At 39.7% G+C, this 17,707-nt stretch overlaps 1 protein-coding gene across 2 annotated transcripts in view; it reads left to right on the top strand.

The window, feature by feature from the left end:
- The window catches only part of LOC122079274 (histone deacetylase 5), a 79,739-nt gene that overhangs the window by 46,304 nt on the left and 15,728 nt on the right, over positions 1–17,707 (top strand). For both annotated transcript variants that reach the window (XM_042645611.1, XM_042645612.1), the window contains exons 5-8: positions 439–650; positions 1,169–1,233; positions 11,823–11,993; positions 12,083–12,169. In XM_042645611.1, coding sequence (XP_042501545.1) covers positions 439–650; positions 1,169–1,233; positions 11,823–11,993; positions 12,083–12,169 — 535 coding nt within the window. The remainder of the gene's footprint in view (positions 1–438; positions 651–1,168; positions 1,234–11,822; positions 11,994–12,082; positions 12,170–17,707) is intronic.

Here is a 17,707-nt window from a genome sequence, read left to right as displayed (position 1 = left end):
TAAACTAGTGAGAAAAGTTATGACTGCTTATGAGAACGTAAGATACAGCCCTAATAGAGTGAAATAAGGAATCAGGAATCATGTTTCCTATTCCAGTATGTCAGGGTTAGTCTTGTTTGAGATGAGTTGAACTTCTTTGGTCTAATTTTTCAGACCCCAAATAATTTTTAATAATTTTAGAAAGAAAATTGAAGCTCTAGATATTTCTTAACAATGTATTTGAAGGCTGTTATGAAGCATTTGCATTTTTAGTGCTGCAACTTGGTGTTTGTTGTGCTTTTCTGATACAAGGGTTGAGGTATCTGTAATCTGTCGGGCTTGGCCCTGCATGCTACATGATTGAGTTCATTAGACCAAACGAAAGAGAAATAAAACTAAAATAAAATGAATAAATTAAATTGAGAACCATTTTAATTGTTTTTCGTCCTACTTGCGCAGGTTTGACTTTGGAACCTTTTATCCAGCTGGAGATGATGGCACTTACACTATGGTTGGAGAAGGATCAGGTGCAGGGTTTAATATAAATGTTCCTTGGGAGCATGGTCGGTGTGGTGATGCTGATTATTTTGCAGTCTGGGACCATGTCCTCATTCCAGTGGCTAGGGCTTTCAATCCAGACATGATTCTGATCTCAGGAGGATTTGACGCAGGTTAGATTAAGTGGTTCTAACTGCTAATGTAAGGAGGATTTGATGTTTTCCAGAAATTCTTCTGTGAAGGATTCCTACTAGATTCATAAGCATTGTAGCTTTTGGTGTAAAACATACTGGTGGCCTCTGCTGATTTAAGTAAAGTTATTCTAAGTCTGTTTGGACAACATCTTGGCCTGTTCATTTATAATGTTCACAAGTGGAGGTCATCATACATTCTGCTAGAACTAAAATATTTGACTGCAAAAATGTAGTAATAGCCAAACCTCCAAGACAATGCCCCTTCCTGCTCCCTTCGAGTGAATAATTTGAGCGACAAGTATTTTTTCTCTATTGGTTTCAGTTTTTGATCTTTGCGTTCTTTTGTATACTGCACTATTATGTGTTGATGATGTCCCTTTTGGTGTGAAACATTTCTCTGTCGATTTCCTTATATGCTAAATGGTCAGTTCATATTATAGTTTCTTTGTGGTGATTTCCTTGTATTCTGAACCTTTGTAGTCCTCTCCTTGGAACAGCCATTGGTGATCCTTTAGGGGGCTGTCGTGTCACACCATATGGATATGCTGTTATGATGAAAAAGGTTAGCAGTCAAACTGTAGATTTTGTTAATGTACCATCCTTTGTTCTCCTCTCTCCCTCTCTTTCTGTCTGTAAGTAACTTCCGTTTGTTTGTTTGTTTGTTACTTTTTCCTGTTGAGAGACTAACTGATGCATAGTTCATGTGGTACTGTTCACGTGAACAGTAGTCACATTACTGTTCAGGCCCATATTTGGGCCCATGTGATGATTATATTTAAGCCCACTGGTCCAGCCAAGTTTCTTCCCAATATAGCCTTTGATCAGCATATTTAAAGAGGATATAATCTAGAATTTGATTGTTGCCTTGCGTGAAGAGGAGTCCCTAGAAGAGTTGCTGGATTGTGCCTAAAACAAAAGATCCTATTCAGTTTCTATTTTGCATTGTCATTACCTAGACTTGGTAAAATTTTCTATTTCTGAGTTCTTTTCTTTTAGAAAGCATACTTTCTATTTGATGTAATAGCAATAGGGAGATTTAGTTTCTATTTCTACCTAGAGGTCTCCACACATGGATGCTCTTATTTTTATGACAGATTTCAACTATATTTTATAAATACATGGGGCATCTATCTCCATAGGTTTTGGAGTTTGAAGAAACAGCTTTCTGTGTGTGCTGAGTGATTCAGTTGCTGTGAGAGGGCCTTCCCTATCCCTTCTTCTTTTCTTTTGTTTTTTCCAATTGATATTCTGTCCTGCATAGTTCAGCAATCATGCCTTCTCTGTCGTGGCTTGTATTCAGGTAATCAATAGTTTGTTGTTGTTAATTTAATTCACCATTGCTGAACATCATTTTCTCAATCGCTTCTGCAGCTTTCATGCTCTGTTTTGTGTATGTGATGGCTTGTTCGATAGAGGAGGCTCTCGTGATTCATGAGAAGACAATCTAATTAGTTGTAGGAGACCGGATTGGGTCTTGCCATCATGATGGAGGCAAGAACTTGATAGCCCGAACAAAAAGAGAGAAAAATATGGATATTGAAGTCTTCAGGTGGGAGAGGCTTACCAGTAGCAGATTGTTCATCAGACAGAGACTAGGCTTGATGTAGGAATTGAGTGATCGTCTCATCTGGTTTATGAGCCAGATTTTGAAGAGAGACATTAAGGAACAAAATCCTTGTTGTTAAAGGAGAGCTGAGGTGGCATGAAGCACATCCTAGATCTCTTTGTTAGTGGTCCGTCCAACTGCGAGTGGCAGAGCCTCCTTAGAGAGGGAGGCAATGAGTATACTTATGATATTAGCCTCTTGTTTATGCCATGCTTTTGATTAAGTAGTATCCTGAGGCAAAGTCAGTAACATTCTCGTAGAGAAGACTGGTGAGAAACGAGACAAATTGGGTCTTCCAATAGATGTAGTTTTGGAGGAGAGTTAGAGAGAGAGAAAATGATTGATTGGGAGGAGAAGGAGATGGCTGAGACGCAGGAATGATGGAGGAGGGGTGGAACAGGCCACACACTAAGAGGGAGAGGACAGAAAAGAAAGTAAAAAAAAAAAATAAGGTTTTAGGAGTGAGGTTTTGTAGGAGCTTGTGGCCCTGGATACCATGTTGAGAGTTTGTATTGTATTACATTACTTAAGTTGGAAGATTACAATCAAGTTCCTACTTATAGAGATAGGAATCAACATAATTGGAAATTCTCTCTCTCTCTCTATTGTACATAGAATCAGATCTTAGTGGCGGTTGACTAGGAAACTAATATCACATGTGATAAGTCTTATATGGTAGCATAGTTTAATATCATATGTGACACCTACAAGATAGGAGAGTGACTCCTACAAGTTAGGTGAAGATGGGATTGAGTCCTAATACAATCAAACTACATGTGGCAAAAGATAAAGTAGGAGAAAATATCTCCACTGATACTCACCCCCTTAGCCTCCTCGGCACCCCCCCCCCCCCCCCCAAAAAAAAAATCCAACCTATATCTTTGGGGAATTATGCCAAGGTGACTCTCTCCCCTAAACTGTTTACACTAGTCACTGATTTTCGTAGTATTCTTTTGAAGGAAGCTGAGTGCATTGGGTACTTTAAAGTGTCAATTGTACATTGAAATATGTTCAGTATGTTTCTTAACACTAAATCCTGGAATACTAGTGGAATATGTTCAGTATGTTTCTTCTCTTAATGCTAAATTCTGGAATAATAGCCATGATCTTCTTCTTCTTCTTCTTACGGGGAAGAAGTTTCGCCAATACCTGTAACTTACTTTTGGAAGGAATTCTAGATCCAAATCTTTTTTGGGGATCTTACTAATTGTTTATCTCGAAGTCGTATGCAAGTTGGGCCAAAATTAAGTAAACAAATAAATCAAGCCATACAATTGGCGATTTATTATACAACTTATGGATTCTAACTTAGCTAAAGCTTACTTTGTATTGCTTTATGTACTACAAAATGACCATGTAGTGGAGAAGTTGGAACTGATTCAAGGAAATTCAAAGGAACTCTTGTTGATTGAGAAGGGAAGGGAAAGCTAAAAATGATTAAGAAAGGGATATTGGAATAAAAGTTCCTTTAGTTTTCCTTTTCCTCCTTCACTCGTAAGCGGGTACCTAATGAGTTCTATTGGCTACCACTTTCAATATAGGACCTTATCCGTTTCCCTTGTGGAAAGCCAGATATGACATCCTCACTTGCTTCAGAACCCCTAATTAGATATGACATTGTCGTTAGTGCAAATAGTTAGATTTTGAAGGACTAATTGTGTGGGAGTTTACCTTGTGGATGTCATTTGACTTCTTAACACACATGAAGTGTTTCTGATTATTGTTAAAACATTTACAGAAATCTTAGAAAGTTTGAATGTGATGAAGCACCTTGATGGTTAGTTTACAATGTCTTTATTCACTACGAAGTGGCCTTTGAAATTTTAGATCGTATCTTCCCAGCTCATGAGGTTGTATGGTATTTGCTTAGGATATCCTTGCCTTTTATCTTTGTGGCGATGGAAGTTGCAGAACAATTTTTACTTTTAGTAATTGCAGACTTAAATTTGTACATTTGGAATGAAAAAGAAGCGGCTCCATTTTGACAAGATAATCAGTTTTATTGACAAAATACATTCTATCGGAGCGCTCGAGCAATGATTTTGAAATCATGCAAGACAGACTCAAGTATCTTCTGGCACTTAAGAAGAGATTGGCGTTGATTATGAAGGGACATGGTTGAGTATAGATTGGGTTTGCACCTAAATGAAACTTCTAACTAGTCACTTTCATAGCAGACCTCAGAGTATGGGCTTGTAACCGAATCAAGGTGGTGACAAACTAGTTTGGATTGCTGGCAAGATCCTATTATGTGCATGGGTTGTATTACATGGAACCGTATGATGGAGATTATATGTATCCTATGTTCCTTATTTGTATGAGTTATTAATATGGGTTAGGTTCCTTATTAGTCGCATTATTTAATAGTGGTTATCCGTGTGGGGTGGTTACTAATAGTGGGATGTGACCTGGTCTTCGTTGGCCGAAATCCTTGTTTCCTTGTTAGGGGTCTCTCACTAATGGCACATCTCTTGGGCGGGTGAACAACTTTAGGAAGGAGACAAGTCTGAGGTTTCATTATTTAGATTTGTAGATGGATTGGATTGGAGTTTCCACCTAGGATTAGATCTTAGGCCCTGCCCGTGCATATCTTTCCAAAACAGGGAAAGTCTTCTCTCCATGGAGATATATAGTTTTGACTCAGTAGGTGGAAAAGGCATTTGGTCTTTAAATTAGGCAATCCGGGTAAGGTCAAGGTTACATTCTGGGAAATCTTTTGACACCCATCGCTGCCCGACAGTTTGTTGGTCTTTTATTTATTTAAATTATCCTTCTAAGCCGTGCTTAATCTGCTTACTGGCTTATGGTAATTATTTCTGTGCTTAAATGCGTGCGTGTGCTGTGTACATAAATATAAAGAGGAAAAGAATGGGGGTGAGGGATGGTCTATATTTAATTATTTATAGTGACCCAATCTGCCTACGTACCTTTATTAGGAATTATGTGGCGTAGTTTAGGATCTGTATTAAAGTAGTAAAATGCATGATATGATCTTAAAAGATATAATTAAAGCAAAACCTAGATACCTTATTGGTATTATGAAAACGTAGAGATTACTTTTATCATTGTATCTCTATTAGGAAGCTTCTTTGATTAGGTGGAGTGTGTTAAAGGTGAAAGTATGAAATTCCTAGAGGCATGTCCCATCTGACATGAAATCCCTCGAGGCATAGGTTCTATTATGTTGGGGGTTTTTCAACTTAATTGTTTGATGATTGGAGGTTCGTTGAATTCTCTATGGTGTCTAAGGTCATCCCCGCATAAAATGATTCTTTTGTGGGATTTTGAGGCTTTGTTGATATAAGTAATCTAGTCATCCCATGGGTTGTATAATGATTTATACTGTAACTTAGTTTTGTAAATAGATTTTTTTTGGGCAGTCTCTAGGCTAGGGTAGATGATTATGCAATTTTGAAAACTGATGCCGACATTACGACTGTATATGAAAAGGGTTTTGGAAAACATGCTTATCTATGTTAAAATGGGTATTATAACGGCATAAAAGAGATAAATGGAAATCTAGTTTATCAAATTGGGCAGTATAACGGCACAAATATGGTAGATGGAGATTCTATTTATGGTAATTTAGGTGGAATAACAACATAAATGAGATAAATGAGATAAATGGAGAGACTGTTTGTAACAATTCTGGCATTATAATGGTGTGAAAGGATATCTAAGCAATTTAAGCATTACAATGGCGTAAATATGATATGTGGATACCTACTTAATGGATATTATATGGTATGCAATGCTTATACGAAATAAATGGAAAGGGAAAGAGTAGGGATACTTACCTATATTGGCCTTAAAGCCTATTCAGATTAACTTATGAGTACTTTTGGCGCTTTTGCTGCAATCTGGTGGGTGGGGCAAAACCTCTGGGGAAGGTTTCTTTCTTCTCCCTTTCTCCCTTTCTCTCTCTCTCTCTCTCTCTCTCACTTATTATTATTATTATTTTTTAAATTTCTTTTCTTTTCTATCTTTACTCTACTTCAGCGTACAAATGAGTGGGGTGCCCTACTATAAAAGTAGCAGGGCAAGGGAGTTTTTGTCGGAAAAACCCCACTTTTTTGGGTTATAAAGGCCATTTTGCCGGTGAGAGCCTTCTCATTGGAGATTTTATCATTTCGTTGACAGGGACACTCCTGCCAACAATTTTTAATATATTTTTTAATTTTTTAATTTATATTATATATATATATATATATGTATAGAAGATTGGGAAAACTTTTATGAGTGATATCTTGTAATCCGACCGTCCGATTTTGATGATCCAGATATCGCCGAAAATATTTTTGCGTGCACTAAGAGTAATGGTATCAGATGTGAATTATGTAGTTTGGCAAGTTCAAAATTTCCTTTGTAGGAGACTTGCATATCAAATATTTATGGTGGACATAACAGGAAAATATGTCGTTGATGTGCAATTTTTCAAGAGAGACTTGAAAATCTGTCAAACTAGCTTGAGTTGCAACTTTAGTATCGGATCCTTTATCCTTGCTAGGATGCAAATGAGGATATAGAAACCAACGATGATCCTTATTGTTTGACCGTCCCGATTACATTGTTCACAAGGAAAAGGTTTCCGAGAAGCACGTCCTTTCCCTTTGCTCTTTGCAGAAGATGATCAACCACCATTACCGGTTTGTTGATTAACACTGCTAGTATTACTAGTATTAGAAGATTTTTCTGTCATTTCTCCCTCTATCTTGGAGTCAGGGTGTGATGAGCCTAGGAATGAACATGGCTCGGAATTCCCTTTTCCTTACCAGAACGCTAGAAGACCTAGCCTCGTCGCGTCCTGAGATCCAAGGGCTCGTTTCCTGCCTGGCCTCCTTGCTCAGCCGAGGCATCTGCTCGGATGTTCTAGGGACAAGCCTATGGCTCGCCCATGGCTAGGCCATCCTATATCCGAGTTATAGCCATCCTGACCATTCTCGGAATCTTGGGCGCAACTCTAGATATCTCACGTTGATAAGGATATCGCCGACAGATTTTTCTAACAGTTAAGCAAGGAATTTTCCCAATCAAGGACTCCCCCAGGTAAGGAATCCGGGACCGAAATAATAACATAAAATAAGGGGTGAATCCCTTAGGCAAATCCAATGTCCTTGGCAGAATGGAATATTCTAGCAATCTACTCCACGAAACAAAGGGTTAGTTCCCATGTTAGACACTTGTGAAGTGGGGACTCTTCATAGGCTATTGCCATCCACTGCCTATAAATTATCAAGGTAAGTCATTGAAAAAGGGATCGATCACCCAAGCTGTAGAACAATCACGGTCTCGGAAAACCCCTCAGTCACCCGTGCTGTGGGGCATGCAGCCACTGTCCCGGAAAACCCATCGGTCTCCCATGCTACATCACCATTCCTTGAGATCAGCCAATACCTAACCCCCTGCTGGCAAGGGGTGTAGCACCAGGGTTTGTGAATCCTAACCATATGCATTCTACATGCATCAATCACATCCATAGCATCCAATCATACATCGGAGGTCATCACTGTAATACCGACCTCTAAGCCCATGGTACCGGATCGTCCCCCCTTCGGCCACATCATGCCTCAGACCATCGATGTTACAACCATTACCATTCATCACACATTATACAACACACATCCTCTGACCTCTAGGCCCACGGTACCGGAATGCACCTCGGCCACACCATGCCCTAGACCGTCAGAGCCACACTCATAACTATACTTCTGACCTTTGAGCCCATGGTACCGGAAAGAACCTTGGCCACACCGTGCCCCAGACCATTAATACCACAGTTACAACTGTAGATCATTCCTAAAACCACAATTAGTTACCTTACCTCTGCAGTCCAAAACTATTCCTCGGCCTCATCCTTCATATTCACAGGTTAGTAGATAATAATAGCAAACAACATGCATAACAACACTATTACAGATGATTCATACTAAAATAGAAAATAATGCAAAACACTCCGTAAAACAAAACAAACACCCACTCACCTCAAAACCCGAATCACAAGTGCGATAGGTTCCCCGAAATCAACTTCGTATCCTCGCCTGATTGTTTTAGATTACTAACCAATAGTGTGTCATATTATTAAATATTCATAACATCTAATGTGACTATGTACAAAAATGACTTCCAACAGCCCATGTGTTAACCCAATTAAAGTCTTGGAAATGCCCCCGAACTACCCCGACCCAATTTGGGTAAAAAGGTAAGGAACATAACCCACAAGGGGTAGGGCACTAACCAGCTAAAACAGGGGCTGATTGGGGTTAAAACACCCCAATCGGTGGGAGACAACCAGCTGGCTGCTTGCCCTAAGCTGTTCTGCTGATTTCTTCGACTTGGGCTGCCCATGGCTGATGGGTGTTGACCATGGCAACATGGGGAAGGTTCCCTAATGGCTCTAGGGTCCTTTTATAGCCCCCAAAACTCCCAATTACATGAAGTAAAATTTTGCCCTAATGGATTCCCTAATTTTCTTCCCTATGATGGCAGATTCAGGTCTGGGAATCCATTCCTGAACCTGCGGAGCTCAAACCCAATTTATGGGTGGCTGTAGGAACATGCTACAGGTCTGTACACCATTGAAATTGCATGGACAGCAGGCATACTTTACATATATAGGTGCTACAGTTGGGTTTTCATCCCTGGGATGATAAATCTCATGCATGCAGTCCAAAACCCGGCTGTACATGACTTCAGAGACCACATACAATATGTATATTACCTAATTCTTACAGGTACATCAGTCTCTCTATCTAAATTCCACCCAAATCCCATGCATGCAGTCCATGGTTGCTGGTTGCTCACTTTGGGTGGCTGCATGCTTGGGAACCAAGCTGAATTTTGTTCCTGCATAATAGAAGTACTGTACAGCAATTAAGGTGGAAAATTTGTACCTTCTAATATGTGTACAGCAGCAATTATATAACAGCAGGGCAGTACTAGGACAGCAGCCTCATGTAGTAGCAGCCTTTCTCTTCTCCTTCTTTCCTTTCTTCTTCTTCTCTTCTTCTTTCCTTTGCTATTCACCGAATTTTGCAGCAGCAAAATAGGGTGAAACAGCCGCCCTAAAACATATATATCTCGGAAAAAAATAGACCTTAGGGTCTGTTTGGCTGAAATACTTAATTTCTAAAATCAATTCTCAAAATTACTTTTAAAACCTACAACTATTTAAAATTTAATTCCCTTTCATAGACCCCACTAAACAGTGACCTATTAGGTTGTGTTTGGTCAACATGAGGACCCCTACACAGTGGGTGAGTTCTAGGCTCGGGGGTGTAGACATGTGGGCCCCACAAGAAAATCCAATTTCCTTGTATTCTGCTAGCTGAACCGGCTGGCCAATTGGCAGCAGGGTTTCCCACCGGTTTGCCCATTTTGCACCATTTGCTGTACTAACTTTTGGGTTCTTAAATCCACCCATTATAGGACTAGTTCCGCTCATTTTTGGCTATTTTTATGCTCCTTCCTTGGCCTGAATCAGCCAAATTCTCTCTTGCTACATGTACATATGAATCCATAGCAGAGCAACCTTATCTCTTATGCCAACTAGGCTATAAGACTAAGGTCAGCTGCTTCCAGTTTAGGGTGTTACAGTTCTTGTCATTGAGAGGACGACGACGAGTAGTGTTATGCCCTTCATTCTGGCTTAAACAAGCTAGGGAATGCCATCTCACTCTTTGGATTGATTAGATACTTTGTGAAGAGAACTTGACTCTAATACCACTTGTTAGGATCAAGAAATCCCCCAAGAGGGAGATTCGAGAATATTTCGAAAAATAAATACAAAGGTTCAAAAAGTTTGCACAAATGTATGCATAGAAGCAAAGGAGTTTTTCAATACTCACCTACACTCAAGAAAATGCAGGGGGAAAACAAATAAAACAAGAGAGTGTATTCAATGATTTTAGAGTGGTTTGGGCAACTCCCTACATACACTACCAGGGCTCCATGAGCTCTTGGATTTTCACTAGTCAATTGCTTTTCCAGGTAGTAGTTGGACCCTTACAATGTACTTTTTCAACGGCTCACCACGAACCAGGTTGTGTTTTCCTAGTTTCACACCAAAACTTGACAATGTCACTCTCGTGACACTCTTCTTGTGGGACAACTCCTCAGAAGGAACAATTACAACACTTTCGCAGGTGAGAAAAGAAAAGATAAACCTTCTAGGAATCGTAGATTTTAAATTGAAGTATAATCTCTCACTTAAACAATTATGCCCAAGGTGATTAAAAGATACTCAGTTGAAGCACCAAATCACTTAAAATGTTGTGTATGTCAAAGTTGTTTTAAAGTCTGAGAGTTCCCCATTTTTTTGGGCTTCAAGGTATTGGTGAGTGAACAAATCAAGTTTAAGCCAAAACTCTAAGCATACAGCCCCTAGAAAGCTGTGGACCCTGCTGAACTCCAATGGTAAAAATCTACCCACTGATGCTCCAATGGTCGTACTTCATACTGTTGAGATCTAAGCCACGTAGGCGCCCTTATAGTTTTGCAGATGCTTGGTTAGCTTAACTGTCATCTACACGTCTGATAGGCTAAGGAACTAAAAGACATGTCTGAGAGTTATGGTCTTTGGTTCTCATCCATTGGATTTTCCGAACATTTGCTATGGTGAGCAGACGTCACCTAACTCAACAACCTCATTGAGGCACATTATGCACTTTTTGGGCGTTCGCTTAATCATATGGACGTCTGCCTATTCTAGTGGACAAACCCTTCCATCAACGGACAACCACTGCCTAGGACTTGGAGATTTTTAATTGATTTTTTCAAACGTACTCTTGTTAGCAGACGCCTACATTGGGAAGCGGACGTCTGCTTGGACAGATTTAACCCAAAATTTCTAAGCATTCTAAGTTAAGGGTAATTCTAGTTTAGGTCCTAAATGGATTTTAGAGGGCTCAAAGTTAAGTGAGAGACAATGCCCACAGGTTACAATAATATGCAATAAACACAGAAACCTATGCTAATGGTGTATTGAAGACTCTACAGTTCTTGTCTGCATGGTTTAAAGTATCTCCAATACGATACGATATAATACCCTCTGGTATGTAATTTAGCTGATCGATACTAATAATTTAATCCATGATCTTTAGCATATCTTAGCATATCTCCGATACGATACAATACCCTCCGATATGTGTCTTAAAGGCCGAATTCGATACTTTAATCCTTGCTTGCATGAGACAACCATTCTTCTTATGCTCCACGATGCTTGAATGCTTCTTCAACATATACTCTTTTTTGATGTCTTAATATTATGGGATTGTATAAATATTTCACATTCAACACACATGTGAGTGATCCCAGTATCATCATCCATGTTGTTTCGTCACAAAACATAGAGGCATGGATCCTTTGATCAACAGGATTAGTTGTTGACAACTTTATTCATACTTAAGTTTGTTGCTGTATATAATCTCTACAAGAGTTCCTGTATAATCCCTCTTATGACTTCGTATTAGGAATCGGGTGTGTAATAATATTCTTTTACTCTTTATATTGACTTTATTTTTTTTTATTTCTTTTGGACATACATTCAGATGATGGAGTTTGCCAATGGAAAGATTGTGATGGCCTTAGAAGGAGGGTACAATCTTGACTCTTTAGCAAATTCAGTCCTTTCATGTGTTAAAACTTTGTTGGGAGACATGCCCAGTGTTGGATGTTCAGAGGCCTACCCATTTGAATCCACATGGCGTGTAATACAAGCGGTAATGGCTCTTTTGTTTTCATTTCAATCTGTTACTTATACTTTATTTATCTGCAGTTGTACTAGTTTGCTAAATTATCGTGCTTTCAGGTTCGTCAAGAATTAAGCGCATTCTGGCCCACACTTGCTGATGAATTACCAAAGAAATTATTACTCGCCAGTGATAAAATATCTCCAGTTGAGTTGCTGCTTTCTCAGTTTTGAGCTTTAAAATTTAATTGTATATGTACTTGTTTTGACTGAAGTCTCATTGTTGGTGAAAAAGCCTTAAGGTGAGAACTCAAACAGGAAGTAGACATGATTATTAATAATTTCAGGTTCAAATCTCAGTCATTGAATGAGTCCATATTTTGATGGGATTTTTTTTATTTTTTGATGAATAAAAATGTTGTTAAAACAGAAAAAAAGAAGACGGGCAACAACCCAAAATGACAAACCTGGGGAAAACCCATACTCAAGAAAACTAAAACATCCATAAAAAAGGGAGGATACAACAAAACCAGGGGGGGGGGAATAAAAGCAAAGATGGTAAGGATAAATATCATTTCATTTAGAGTTAGAAAAGTATGTACAAGAAATAAATGGCAATACATGGGATGTTTCTATATTCTCCAGGCAAGTAATGCAAGAGAATGGTTGAAATAAGGACAATAAAATTTCTTATCATTTTACCTCATGGAGTCAATAATGGGATAAGGTCCAACAACAACTAGGTTGATGAGAACAAGTGCCTAGCACAATTAGTAGAGCATGGGGCATCAAAGCCCATCCTACCAGGAGGTCTTGGGTTCAAGCCTTCCTCCTCATCCCACATAGAATAGGATACCCAAAGTAACCACCTTTCTTGGGTTTAGATTGACCCCATAATCTAATCTGATGTAGTTAACTAATAAGACTTCAACCCCTCAAAGTAGGATGAAGATCCAGTGGCTGGATTCAAAGTTATTGACTAAGGAGCAAAACCCCCAGTGCACAAGGCTCCCGCTACTGCAGGGTCTGGGAGGAACAAGTGTACGGGGAGGCTGTTTCCATGTATTCGAAGATATTGACAAAAAGAATTAATCTCAGAATTTAAAACAGTACATCTTCAAATCCCCATGGGAGAGCAACTTATCAACATAGCCAGATCATTCCTCAACAGCTGGAACGTAATACGTAAAGATTGGTCCAATCCAATGTATAGATTTTCCAGAATAGCAGTACACCAAAATATTAACTTAGGATCAGAAATAGTAACTAGCAGGAACAACCAATCCGCAAGTCAGGACTCTGAATACTACCATATTGTAGTTGAAGGAAGGCCATGTCAGATGGAACAACACTTCAAAAACTCAACATGATCTGAGGGCTGCATGAATCAGTAACAGTACCTTCACTTCCGCAGGCCATACAATAACAACATCAACAACAAGTCAACAACACAACTCAGCTTTATCCCAACTAAATGGGGTCAGCTACATGGATCTGTGCAAAGACAAAAGGACCAGTAATAGTAAAAGGAAAGGAACACAACAACATAGTAAAATTCCACCTAAATGGGGTCGGCTGCATGGGTCCTTACCCTCCAATCAGCTCTATTTGAGGTCATACTTGGGACAAGGCCTAAACTATGCATGTCTTTCCTCACTATTCCACCTACGGTCATTTTTAGCCTACCCCTAGTTCTTTTAGTTCCTTCAATCTGAATCAGATCACTCCTCTTTACTGGTGCATCCACATGCCTCTGTTGAAGAAGAAGAAAAGGAGGAAAGCACCCTCCAACAAAAAGCTAGAGAGATTTTTGAAGTGAAATACCACCCTTACTGAACCACCATTGAGGAAAAAACACCATAAAGCCATTGAGAGCTTGAGAGAATCTAGTCGTATTGACTTCTTGGCTTGGCCAGAAAATGTCTGCCGAAGTCTTTTAGGCTTGCCTAGCACGTTTTGATAGGGATTTTGACCGATTTTTGACAAAGCAACCTCCTAGGCCTGACGCCCCTTTGCTATTGCGGACGTGGTTTGTCCTCAATCCTTTGAGGCGGCCAAGGATGTTTCATACATTGGCCTATGTGCTTGTGATTATGAATTCAGGAGGGAAAAATGGCACATTGCTATAGTCCAAATTTGGTCTAGCTTAGGTATTCTCTTACTCCTTTGCATTTAACGCCTTACTTGGGTCTTTTTCTTATGTTATTCCTTATGTATGTAGATGTAGTCCCAGTCCCTTCTGCTTCTTAGGAGCAAGTATATATGGTCAAGCGAAGTGAAGGGTCCATAGTTGTCAAGGTGTCGACTAGGAGTTGTCTAGCCTTCCAGGCCGCCTAATTGGAGTTTAGGCGACGATCGCCTTATTGCAAGGCACAACACTTAAGTAAATGTTTTTATATTTGTTATTTCATTTACTTAAGATATTATTCATAAATAAGAAAATATCTACCATTTGAATTCAATAAAAATCGTTTAAAAATCAAATTCTAAAGGGTAAAAAGTCAACCACTTAGTCCAAGAACAAAAATTGAATTTTTGGTTGTACGGGTGATTTTCAACTTTCAAATGTTGGGGTTTTGTCAATTTTGAAAATTTTATAAATCTTATCATGGTAAAAACATTGCTAAATGCCAAAAGTACGGGTAAATAATCTTTTGTTTTGATATCCATAAAATTATTTTCATTTAGGTGATTTTAATAGCATTCATGCACTTTAAAATAAGTTTGACCGTAACATAACTTTTTCATTAAAACTTAGATTTAAGTAATCTTGGACGTTGGGAGCTGGTTTTATGCTCCTACTAAATACAAAATGTCTCATATAAAAAAAAAAATTTAACCAATCAAACTTATAATAGAAAAAGAATATTTCTCTAAATATTGATTTTTGATGACTTATATTATATGACTTAATATTGATTTTTGATGACTTGATGTGGCTTAATGTTGATTTTTGATGACACAAGGTATATGTAGCATACTAAATAATGTTAGAAAAGAGGAAAAATAAAGAAAATCACTTGTTCTCCTTGTTCGCCTTAAGGTGTGCCCAAGAAGCTTAGGCAGCCCTCCAACGCCTTGGTTCACCTTGGCGCCATAACAACTATGGAAGGGTCTGTTGATGATCCATCTTCGATGAAGAAGCCAAGAAGTTGAAGCCTGTTACTTCTAGTCAACCACAACCAAGCTCATCTGTTGGCCAGCACACTCGGTCTAAAGCGAAGCCTAGGCGAAGGCCAGCTCATCTTTTGAAGGAGAGGATGATGAAGCCATCCTAAATAAACGCTCACCCTTGAAGCCTACTAGGGTTTTTTGGGGCGCATTAGAATCTTAAAACCTCAAGCAGAGCAGACTGATAAGGTTGCTGCCAGTCAACCTTTGGTTGCTCAAACAACACAACCCATTACTGCTTCTCATTCTTCTACATTATCAAGCCTTGTTTAGCCAACTCTTTTGCCAGTTAGTTTCATCTGACCTTGTTTTATTTATTAGTCTCCCTCTAACTCTTGTGGTATCATTTATCACACCAACCAAGATCTTTTCTCTTCGAATGAAAATACACTGGCAGTGTGTTATGCATAGGCGTGCTGGAGCTTTTTGAAGACTCAGGATGGTGATCTGACTTCCAGTCAAGCAATGCAATATTTTTCTTTTTCCTTGATCGCTGTAAGGACTTTGAAAATTGTGAAGAAGATGACAAGTGGTAGAATTAATGGACTTTGAAAACAAACGAACTAAAACCCTTACTGTTTATCTTCTTCTACAAACCTTTGCTTTCGGGAACTCTAGTGTTCATAAAGGGGCATCATATATATTTGCCCTTGCTTGCCGTCTACCATGGAAGTGGAGATGCTCTAAGAGCAGTGGATCTCATACCAAACCCAAGAGGCATCAGTCCCAGGAGAAGCAGTCTAGAGGGAGTCATTCTTGAGGTAGGAGTAGACCCAAGAGACCCAAATATTGTTATGCTTAGACACAATCCTATAAATGAGCTTGAGGATTCCCACTATGTTAACCTCTTTAATGCATCTTAATCCCAGCCCTCCTTTGGACTTTGGGAGGCAAATAGAAGCCCAATGGATGGGATGGAGGAATTTTGGAGTCAGTTCCTTTCCAAAGGAAGGAACAAAGTAGCGAATCAATGACATTGGTGATGGAGAGAAATAGCAAACACACCACGACCAGTATAGGTACATGGATTGAAGCTGTAGACACCCAATTTTATCACCCTCCCCTGGCTATGATGATTCACAGAATGTGGACGCGATCCATGCTTTCCATAAACAAAGGAGACGACTTTCTAAGGTAACCCAGATTCGACTTGGAAAATCCTGCTCGTCTTAAAACCTAAACCTAGGAACCCAAACCCTAAACTAACCCCAAGGGAGAAGGGTTTCGATTGTAACATACTATATACTGAGGAATCAAATCTGGATAGCCATACTGATAGATAGTGCTCGGAATCACAATTCTAACGATATATGATACGCTAAAATCGGACCACCGGATCTCCCGCAATCATCTTCGGAAGTCAAGAATGTTGCGAACAGCTGGATCGCATATGGAATATTCCCCAATATTCTCTTTCCTCGCAGCCCACAAAAAAGTGGCAGGGCTGCGAAAAAAGTTACGGCCCCACGGAAAAAGTGGCAGGGTTGCCACAAAACTCGGGGCCCCACGAAAAACCCAAGCTTGTTGAAGGTCCAAAATTCGTAGCCCTACGAAATCAGCTCATTTGGGTCCGAAAATCTATAAATAGCCCACTATTCACCCTTCCCAAGGAAATTAATAAAGGTCTACCTACCCCATCCATGGAGAGTTACCACCCTTTAGTGCCTTTCAGCCTATGGAGAGTGTCCTAACCTCTTTCTAGCCCTTGTCAGCCTAACCCCAAGATCTAGCCTTTGCGGGCTGAACCTCTACAGGTTTCCTAGCCCAAGATCTAGCCTTTGCAAGCTAAACCTCTGCCGGAGTCCTAGCTCAAGATCTAGCCTTCGTAAGCCGAACTTCTACCGGTCCTAGCCTAAGACCTAGCCTTCGCAAGTTGAACCTCTACCGGAGTTCTAGCCAAAGATCTAGCCTCCGTAAGAAGAACCTCTGCCAAGTTCCAAACCCAAAATCTACCCTTTGCCAGACGAACTACTGCCCAAGTGTCCGGACTCCGGAGAAGTCGAAAAGGTTACAAGAAAGCCAGAACTTCCAGAGAAAGAAAGCTAGAGATCAAGGCCATTTTCTCCTGATTCTGGAGAACCCAAGAGATAGTCCATATCTACTTCAATAGGGGCCCACCCCTTTTGATCCGAAACAAGGGTAGCTCAAGTTTATCCCTAACTCAATAGGCAAAATGTAGATCTTTCATTCACATGTAGTGGTGTACATAGTAGTATAACAGTATTTAGCTATGCATGTGGTATAGAAACAATTAAGGGAAAATGTTCATTCTAAGTATCTAATAGGAAGACCGGTTAAACCGGATGGAACGGGTGCCTAACACCTTCCCGTATCTATAATCTGACACTTACTCGTATCTCTGGACTAGACCAAATTTTGGGCCATTTTCTTATGGATCGGGCTCACCCGTCGGGTCCTAGGCCCTAAACCTACGTAGGGTAACTCCAAATCATCGATATCATACTTCCTCACCACCAACATCGAATTAGTCATTCATCTATGCAAATCCACCCCTCCGGAAGGCACTTTTTCTTTAGGAGAGAGAGGAGGGCCGTGGACCCCGGCCGACCGTTA

Source organism: Macadamia integrifolia, chromosome 5 (genome assembly GCF_013358625.1).
Source record: "Macadamia integrifolia cultivar HAES 741 chromosome 5, SCU_Mint_v3, whole genome shotgun sequence".
NCBI classification, from domain to species: Eukaryota; Viridiplantae; Streptophyta; class Magnoliopsida; order Proteales; family Proteaceae; genus Macadamia; species Macadamia integrifolia.
Note: the sequence above shows the minus strand (reverse complement) of the source record. Positions and strands in the feature narration are given on the sequence as shown.